The following is a 10,200-nucleotide window of genomic DNA, read 5'->3' on the forward strand; positions in this document are numbered from 1 at the left end:
GATTGCGGGTGTTGATGCATCTTGTCCAATTCTGATATAGGTGGCAATTTATCTTCTCACTCTGTCCGAGACAAAGTACCACGAAATCTGTATTCTCACTAACAATAACTGCGGTTCTGACGGCATTCTGGTTGACATGATTAGCATGTCAGAGTGTACGTGTATCTGCTTCCTCATGGGAAGATTTCAGCTCTTCAGTGACAGCCCAGTTGGTTGTCTTCAGACAATAGCATGTCTCACCAGAGGGTAAAAACAGCTGCTTATCCTTAAGCATTTTAAGGTCCTCTGGTTGCTTCCACTGGCCTACAATAAAAGCTTCTTTGGTCTTCAAGTGCCAACTGCGTAAACCTGAGAAAATGTTGGAGACAATTTCTTTGCTTGACATTGAAATTTATCAAACTGATCTCTCAGACCGCCAATGTAGTCCCAGAAGGACCCTACTAAATCCACAGCTTTACACATGTCCAGTTACACAGACTGCAAAGCTACACTTGCTTTTTCAAAGCGCTGCAGAATGCAGTGCCACAATGTGGACATAAAGGCCTTTCTGTCATGATCCGTGGTTTTCTGTTTATTTTGAGTTTTTCTGTGTTTATTCAGTCCTGTGAGTCTCTGTCCTGTCCTCCCCGTTGATTGCTCCCCAGGTGTGTCTCATTCCCTTGATTACCCCGTGTGTATTTAAACCCTCCTGTTGTCTGTGTTCCTCGTTGGATCCTCGTCGTGTGTATTGTCGTAAGTCAGTGTCGTTTGTGTCACGTCTTGTGTTTCGCTCCAGTAGAACTGTGAAGTCCTGGATAGCGTTAGCTCTCGTTTTTCAGTCCTGTGTGTTCAGTTGCTACCGGTATTTGGCTGTGTGCCTGTCTCTTTGCCGTGCTGCCTGTTTTGGACTGACTGAGCTCATCATTAAATTCATCATCTTCACCATAACCTGGGTTCTCTGCGTCTCTCCTCACCACCAACAACCCCACTTCATGACACTTTCAAGCTTATCCATTTTTTATCAAGTGACCTTGCTTCATTCGTTCTTGCAGCATTTTGGTTTGTGTATACCTAAATGATTATTTAATATTTTCAGTCCATTATGCACACTCCGGTTCAAATCATTTCTGCAGTTCTGTCTCTATCTTTCTACTGGCTGTTGTAAGTGTGACATATGTCAGCATTGCTTTTCTGGAGATGTTGGAGGCCCTAAAGACCGAACCAACATCTCCTGTTTTCATGCTCTTTCATGTGCTCCATTTTGTGCTGTCAGTTTCAAAGTGAAAATACGACCCGCAAAGCAAAACGCAGCTCCAGTGGACAGAGAGTAAAGCAGCTGCTGTCTTTCAACTGCATGTATCTCACTGTCTTCCCACTTATGTTTGGGGTTACCTCGGTTGCCTTTGAAGAAAATATAGGTGTCAATATACTGCTTAAGACATTTAAAATATTAAATCCTCACCCCTCTCAACCTTAAACCTTGCTGTTTAAACATTTAGTGGACCTTTTTTTTTTGTTACAATATCTGTTTTATATATAATTACCTGTGCGTCATCATCACTGCTGCCTCAGTGTTGGACATGGTGCTCATATCAATCAACCGCTATGTGGCGATCAGATCTGTGACCCCCTGTGATACTCAACTACAGTCATGTGAAAAAAGAGTAAAAGTTGGTGTGTGCCTGTGTTGGCTGTATTCAGCTCTCTACAACATTTTATTTGTAAAAGACTATCTGATATGGAGAATGTGTAACCTTTGTTGACTTCGTTACAGGAACTGCTGATTTTGTTTTAATCTTTATTTCAGGCACATTTTGGCAGGCCAGCTTAAATTTCTCCAGAAATATTCTAGTTTTAACGTGTTTTACATAAATAGCATTTCTGCGTATTTCCTTTAAATATGTTTCCGCTTTTTTCTGGATGAGGTCTGTTAAAAATGTAATAAAATAAAAAAAACATTGTAACTGAGAGCCTGCACCTTAGCATCTTTACGTTCCCAAAACATTATTTGTCATATTTGAATGCGTAAGCTTGAGGAATAATTACAATATTTTCTGAGCTTTTTGTGTTTGGAGATGTGCAAGCCTTTGTTGATAAGCTGCCTCCAATAACCAGAGGCTGGCCCTCTGGTTAGATGCCTTAGATTTGCTGACCCAGGAGATTTAGGAGCCATTTTAGCCAGATGTGTTGAGAGAACCACACAACATAAATTACAAACAGTATTGCATTTAATTAAAAAATTAAATGTAATACTAATACAAAATAATAGTTAAGGCACAAGAAGCATTTTTTTTTCAAAGTAACACTTCAATATAAAACTTATCAAACTAATACAGTAGGTAATGTGTACGTTAGAACAGGGTAAAGTACTTCCATTGACAATGCATACATCTTACTACGTCTTTTCCACAATCACGTATCTCAGCAGGTTCACAAAATAGAAACTAAAATCAGAACAACAAAGCCTGTGTGTAAGCAGTAAGTCTCTTGGCTGGATGTTTTCGTCAGGATTGGACCTTGGGCTCGGTGAACGTGCGAGTGAAGTTCTATGTCCTCTTGTCTTAGTTTATCTTTCTCTCATTCTGCTGAGATGTTTTGCGTATGCATGTGCGACTCATTGATCCTGTCATCATACTGAGGCATGACTGTACTTTGATGTTTGAAATCATGTCTTCATTACTTTAACAGGAATGCTTATACATAGTTTATATGTCATAGTTGCACTACCATACACTTTCAATATTTATGAGATACAAGACATTTCTCAAAGGATATTGAGAAACATAAAGGAGTGATGTCTTATTTCTTCATACTTCTGAAATAAAATAAAAAATAATAAAAACTACAGGTGCCAAAAACAAGTGAAACAACTTCATTGGAAATCATTGACTCCTAGTTGTAAACGTGATAAAATGTATTTCAGCTCTTTTTATTCAGGATGTGCCACGCTTCTAACCTTTCTAAAGGATTTTTAGAACAGTGTTATTGTTATTATTATAGTCATTTCTGGGTATTTTACAATACATTAGAGTCACAAGAGCCAGGAAGCAAAATTTGGAAAGTGACAATGAGCTTTACTGCTTTTCTAAACCAGGGATAGAAAAGTGCATAGATCACAGGGTTCAGAGTGGAGTTGAAATAAAACAGGAAGAGTGAATATGACGCGTAGGTGTCACTGAGCAGATCCTCTCCTGTGAGGGAGACACAATAATACGGACAGTAACATATTAGAAAAACCACCACGAGAACACCAAGAGTCCTGGCTGCTTTCAGCTCAGATTTCTTCGTCATATTCACTGAAAGCTGCAGAGTGACGGCCGTGACGTGAGAGCGCAAGGCGCGGGCCTGAGACACGGCCGCAACAAACACCCTCATGTACAGCACTATGATGACTGCAACTGGAACGGCAAAACTCACAATGAGGTCAACAGTTCCTGCGATAAAGTCAACAGAAATTAGACAGTCTCCCACGCATGATTTATACCTGCCCGGCTTTACTAAGTCATCTAATACCACAAGACAGCCGTAGATAACAGAACAAAGCCAACACAGACAGACAACAGCTTTAACTCTTGTGTCTGTGACTCTGGTGGGATAACGCAGAGGGTCACAGATAGCCACATAGCGGTCAACTGATATGAGGACCATGTCTCCGACTGAAGCAGAGGTGATGACAAAGGACAGAGAGTTATACAGAGAACAAGCGAGATCGCCGAGAAACCAGCAGCCGGTGTTTCGGATGATTTCTGCAGGCATCAGCAGGAGACCCAGGAGGAAGTCTGAGACAGCCAGCGAGAGGAGGATGGTGTTAGTGGGCGTGTGAAGCTGCCTGGAGAGAGACAGAAAATCAATATCAAATCAATAAATGCTGGTTTTACAATAACACAGCTATGTACAAACAGCAAAAATAATTCAAACAAAACAAGATTGAATTGCTACTTGAAATGGGAGACGGAGATGATGACGAGCAGGTTGAGAGATGCTGTCAGCAAAGAAATAGAAGACAGCATGATTTGAGGGAGCACGGCTTCAGTCCAGGTCCATCCAGGCTTCCTGCAGGAGGCGTTGGTTAACTTTGGAAAGCAGAGCTCTTCTCCAGTCTCTTGCTCCATCTTCAGAGGTGTGCAAAACAATCAGCTGCAAAGTCCAACTATATACCTGATGAATGTCAGCTTGTAACTCCTCCCTTTTTTTCCCTTCATCCTCTCTCCCATTGTGTATTTTGCTCTGTTTGTCAGTATTAGTGAATAGTTTTCTAATATTTGCAGATCATTAGATGCAATGACAAACATTGATGTTAAGGCCTGTCACTTCAGTCTGTCTGTGTCTTTCCTTTTAGGATTCTTTTCTCACTGGCAGCAACACCTATATGTGTACACCTTGTCTGGCATTATACATGAACACTAGAAACTTGACTATTTTTTTAGCTGTAATTGCACAGAACAGCCCAGGAGCTGTATTGACTCCAATTTAAAAAGAAGCATTTACTTTCACCTCAAAGGAGGCACAGCGGTTGCAGAAGAAGATTATGTTGAATATAGTCTAGAGATCAAGAATGTGTGGTTTCTGCAGTGATATCGGCTGGCCTTATCCTGACCCTGGACCCGTACAAGTCTGGAATGGAGGGAAGGTCACCCCAAGTGATCCTCTCTGCAGACCTAATTGTTTGTTGAAGTTCAGGCCTTTCCTGTTTTGTGAAAAGACGGAGTGATGGCCGCGCACTGGACAGGCTAATAGAATAAAGCCAGTGTAGAAGATCACCAGCAGCTCCTTCAGCAGGTTGTACTACTTGAGCTGCCTCGGGTTGTACCCGGTCTTTACTGGGTCTTCCTCCGAACAGTGTCTATGTGTGAGACTCACCTGAGAAATGGTGATTCCTAGGAACTGGAAGCGATTCACTTTAAACAGTGTTGTTGAGGATGGTGAGGGCAGACAGTGTGGGTGGAGACAGTGTGCTGTTTGTCATATGCCTCAACACCAGTTGCTCAAAGGATTTCATGATCACAGCCATCATTGTGAAATGTCTTAATTTCATCTTGCTATGGGGTGTTTCTTGGTGACCTGGGATGATGGTGAAAGGTTTGATGTAGGAGGTAACCTCACATAGCTCCAGAGACATGTTAAAGATCTGGATGAATATGGTGGCCTGAGTGCAGGCTTCCAGGAAGAATGATAAAATACCATCATCCTGGGCCTTTCGTGATCTTCTGAATCTGTTAACAAATTTCTCACTAATCCTTGGTGTTAACAGGAGGTGAATGGTGTAATTAGCCGTTTTTCAAACTTGCAGAAGAAGCTTTTGAGGTTGTCAGCAGAGTTTAGCCATATAAAACCTCTTAAAATGAAAATGTTCATACATGTGAGCTGTGGTTTGTCAGCAGAAATTACATTTCTTAAGTTTGTCAGGTTTTTCAATTGTTGTCATTCTGCTGACTATTTCAATCCATGCTGTCAGTCTTCTCCATATCTTATAGTAAACCTTTAACTTTTCACAACAAGCTAACATCCATGTACCAAGACTGAGTGTAGTATGTTCCTGTGTTTTTCCAAGTCTCATAGTCGTTTGGAAACTATACAAAACAATCCTACAAGCTGGCAATCAGCTGAAAGGATTGATATGCTGGACTGACAATGTGCCAGCCTCAGGCAGTGCAATTTTTTTAATATAGCAAACACCATTCAAACAGTGACACACTTAGCAGTCTCTTGTGAAAGTGTAGATGGCTAACATCTCGTCATCTTCCTAAAATATTAGCGCATGTCTTTTTTTGTTGTTGTTGTTTGTTTTGCCTAAATCATCTTTTGGCAAAAATTTACCCATGCCATTAATTTAGGAAGGTGACTGTGTCAATATGACATATATGCTACAGTTAAGAACCTTCACAATTTTAGTTGTTTTAAACTTCAAGAATCAGCTAAAACAGAGTTTGTCTGATTAGCTGTTAGCCTTCCACTGCTCCAGGGATTGTTTCACGTCTTTTATAAATTCACTGTAACATGGCATAGATCTACCACAAGTAGGGGAACTGCTACCATCACAGAACCTCACTTCAAATGATCTCGTCCTTTTACCTTGTCTAAAGTACCTGGTTTTTTCTACCATATGTATATCTTTAATGGGCCATCACACATTGGAGCTGTGTTATCATCCACTCAGGATGTCAAATATGACAAATCATGGAGCAAAAAATGTCAAATTAGGCTACGTGTATCAATGCAGCTTTATGTACCGTCCACCTCTGTGACAGCAGTATTAATGCATAACCTTATGTTCACTTGGTAATTAGAGCAACAGCTGTTACCTTTAAAACTGCACATTATCAAGGGTCATATTGTATAAGAAATATATATATATATATTTAGGCAGTCTGCTGTGATACCAAAGAGATTTCTAAAGAGCAAGACAGACACTGTCCTGGCCTGCTTGTATTTCAGACCCAGCAGATCAGAAAACACAAGACAAAGCATTTGTAAAACACCTTTAATCTGAATAATTTTTGTTTGGTGATTCTAAAGGCCAGAATGTCTTTAAAAAACATCCAAATCACAAGGTGGAAATGCAACAGCAAAACGAATTTAACAAGCTGCCGTCTGCCAATTACGGATGTGGAAAACTCCCAACGACGTCAAGTTTTAAATTATTCCTTTCGTGTTAGTTATGAAACTGTCGTCATAATTTACTGTATGTTGGCCTCACAGGAGCCGGGCTGCAGTATCTGAAAAGTGATGATGAGTTTGGTAGCTCTCCTGAACCAGGGATAAAACAACGCATAAATCACTGGGTTCAGACTAGAGTTGAAATAAAACAGAAATATCACATAGGACGCAGACGAGTTGATAATGTCATCACCTGCAAGGGTGACACAGTAATACGGACAGAAACATATGAGGAACACCACCATCAGAACCCCAAGGGTCCAGGCTGCTTTTAGCTCAGATTTCCTCGTCAGACTAACCGAGAGCTGAAGGGAAACAGCCGCGACCTGAGAGCGCATGGCACGGGCCTGAGAGACGGCCACCACAAACACCCTCATGTACAGCACAATGATGACTGCAACTGGAGCAATAAATGTAACAACAAGGTCAAACGTTCCCAAAATGTAGTCAACCACAATCACACATTCCCCATAGCAGGAGTTATGTTGCCCCGGCTGAGTTAAGTCAGCCTTCACAATGACGCTGCTGTACAGAGCAGAGCTGAGCCAGCAGAGACACACGCAGACTTTAACTTTTCTCTCTGTGACTGTGGTGGAGTAATGAAGGGGGTCACAGATCGCCACGTAGCGGTCCACTGATATGAGCACCATGTCGCCAACTGAAGCAGAGGTGACGATGTACGATATGTAATTATACAAGGAACACATGAGGTCGCCAAAAAACCAACAGGCTGTGTTCCGCATGATTTCACCCGGCATCAACAGGAGCCCCACAAGGAAATCTGACACAGCCAGAGAGAGGAGGAGGATGTTAGTGGGTGTGTGGAGCTTCCTGCAAGGAGACAGAAACACTTCGTTACAACACACTCTACAAATTTTAATTATTTGTCGCTGTTTTGTTCAAGTTAACCCTAGTATGTAGAAATGGGGTCCAACCGACCCCACACACGTACAACTTGTATCATTTGCCATAGTCCTCTACGTTTGCCTCAGTCCTCAAACACACAAGGGTGAAAATGAAACATATCCAGGTTTAGAAATACGATTAGAAATGCTATCATCCCCTGTTCTTCTCATTACAACCAAATGCCATTTTCTGTACAAATGCACAGTTGTAAAAAGAATGAAACCAAAGCAGAAAATGTGATCAAGGAATCTATCTGTGCCTGAAGTGAGAGACAGAGATGATGACGAGCAGGTTGAGAGCCACAGTGAGCAGAGAGATGAAGGACAGTACGGTGCGAAGGAGCACAGTTTCAGTCCAAGAAGATATAGGTTTCTTGCAGGAGGTGTTGAAGAGATGTGGGAAGCAGAGGTCACCTCCAACCTGCATGTCCATCTTTGAAGTCAGAGAGGAGCTCAAGCTGTGGCTTTTTTCCAAACAATTCTTGATTTTATGCCTCCTACCTGCTCACTCCTCCCCTTTGCTACCTCCCTTCTATTGGACACTGATGTCTTCCTGTCTTAATCTTGTATACCATTCAACCATCTTCATTATTGCACCCATCACTCTGAAACAGGGTCATTATGGACTCATCAGACTACATGACCTTCTTACATAGCTCATAATCCAATCTTCATGCTTGCTTGCAAACTAAAGCCTTTTCTCGGGTTAGTCTCACTGATTAGTGGTTTTCTTATGTCAACACAGCTGTTCAGCCCCAGTCCCTTGAGTTGATCATACTTTATTGTTTCACCACACAATAAAGTGATGGTCGATCGTGATCATTCAGGATTTTCTTCTGAGCACATTTCTGTTCTGCCTACACAAACAAATGTGGCTCTTATTAAAACCTCAACAGTTGAGAAATGGAAAAACCCTTGTCTGTAATGGTATCGTAGTGTCTGATCATGAGGACTCAAAGGGACACTGAGTTCAAAAATCAAGTTTCACATATGGATTCCCGATGCATTAGCAGACACACAGCCACCGTGACATAAACATGCCTATATCAGGAAAATAGGTATATGATAATGTAAACTTTGAAGACAGTGTGTGTTGGCCAGGACACTGGAAAAGGGGTGCTGTCCAACGATCGGAGGCACTTCATTATGATTGGGCCAAGATTTCCTCGCAATTTGGTCATGCTGACTTAGGCTGCAATATTGTAGATCTGGATGACACAGGCTTTGAGCGTCCTCAGGCTCACACCATCAGGGCCTGCAGTTTTTTCAGGCTGGAGCCTCACCAGCTGTCTTCTAACATCTGCCATAGTGATTTGAGGTGACCTGCTGAAGGGTATTAAAGGGTCACTGAGTAGAAGAGGATGGAAGGAGGTGTGCATGTGAGAATCACATGGGGATGGAGGACAATGGGGAGGAAGAGGGGCGAGTGGGTGGACAGCAGCAGTGGTGTTGGGAGTGTGGGCTAGGCATGTATATTGTGTTCATTGGCCAAAGAGTTCAATGTCATGAAGAAAATATTGCATGAAAATATTAATATGTAATAATGTCAGTTGGATAGAAATATTGGTATTCATTAAGATTTTAAAATCCCCTTTAAGCTTTCAGTTTTCTAGTCTTAGCAAACTGAAACATTCTAACAAGAGCGAAATTGTTCAGTAAAACTTAACAAGAAGATCAAGTGAGAAGCCACAGACACACTGTGCACGTGACGTTGCCAAGTTGCTATGGATGAGGTAGGTAGGGAGGAGCTGTTGTTGTGATCAGTTTGCCAGAAAGAAATAAAGTGACATAAAGAGGAGCTACAATCACAGAGCTGTCTCGGCTCTGATCTTTCATGGTCTCTGATGATGGAGGTTCATGATGAAGAACTTTGCTTTCCACAACTCAACACCTCCTGTAGAAAACCAGCAGTTCCATGGCTCAAAGCTGTGTTTCTGCAGTCTGTTCTCTCTTTCAGCTGTGTGTTTTCTGTGACTCTCAATCTACTTGTTATCATTTCAGTCTCCCATTTCAGGCAAGGGAACATATATTTTCCTTTGTATGATGATGATTTTCCCAACAGGAAAGCAGCAACTGTTTGTCATGATTTTATTGATTAAAATTAAACAATGCATACAAACTGTAGACAGATATTAGTTTTACTTGGTCACTTTTACACCTTTCAGTGCTTTTGTTTATTATTCTAATTTCCTCCCCAGGCAGCTTCACAAAACCACCAACTTCCTGCTTCTGTCTCTGGCCATATCAGACTTCATGGTGGGCCTTGTTGTTTTTCCAGGTGAAGGTAGCAGACTAACATCCTGCTAGCTTCTTGGTGATGTCATGTGTTTACTGTACATACACATTGTCAGTATGATTGCCTGTGTCTCAATTGTAAATGTTGTACTGTTATCAGCTGACCGCTATGTAGCTATATGTTACCCTCTGCATTATCACAGGAGAATCACTGTGGCAAGAATACGACTGTGCATCAGTCTGTGCTGGATTTATTCAGCTTGCTACAGCACTTTGTTTGTGAAGGATGGCTTCAGTGGAAAAAAGGCTTCTTGTCATGGAGAGTGTTTGGTTTTCATTGACTTCAGTGCCGCAGTTTTAGATCTTATTGTAGCTTTTATCACTCCAGTTACAGTCATCATAGTTCTCTACAGCAGAGTGTTTG

The 10,200-nt window shown here is 41.6% G+C and overlaps 2 protein-coding genes across 2 annotated transcripts; both read right to left on the reverse strand.

Annotated features, from left to right (window-relative positions):
- Positions 1-2,994: 2,994 nt before the first annotated feature.
- On the reverse strand, positions 2,995-4,091 carry LOC103151406 (trace amine-associated receptor 13c-like). The gene is made up of 2 exons (XM_007571446.1): positions 3,919-4,091; positions 2,995-3,808 (listed from the first exon to the last, which is right to left on the reverse strand). The coding sequence occupies exons 1-2, from the start codon at positions 4,089-4,091 to the stop codon at positions 2,995-2,997; spliced, it is 987 nt and encodes a 328-aa protein (XP_007571508.1).
- Positions 4,092-6,656: 2,565 nt separating this feature from the next.
- LOC103151407 (trace amine-associated receptor 3-like) lies at positions 6,657-7,974 on the reverse strand. The gene is made up of 2 exons (XM_007571447.1): positions 7,802-7,974; positions 6,657-7,467 (listed from the first exon to the last, which is right to left on the reverse strand). The coding sequence occupies exons 1-2, from the start codon at positions 7,972-7,974 to the stop codon at positions 6,657-6,659; spliced, it is 984 nt and encodes a 327-aa protein (XP_007571509.1).
- Positions 7,975-10,200: the final 2,226 nt, after the last annotated feature.

Source organism: Poecilia formosa, unplaced genomic scaffold (genome assembly GCF_000485575.1).
Source record: "Poecilia formosa unplaced genomic scaffold, Poecilia_formosa-5.1.2 Scaffold280, whole genome shotgun sequence".
NCBI classification, from domain to species: Eukaryota; Metazoa; Chordata; class Actinopteri; order Cyprinodontiformes; family Poeciliidae; genus Poecilia; species Poecilia formosa.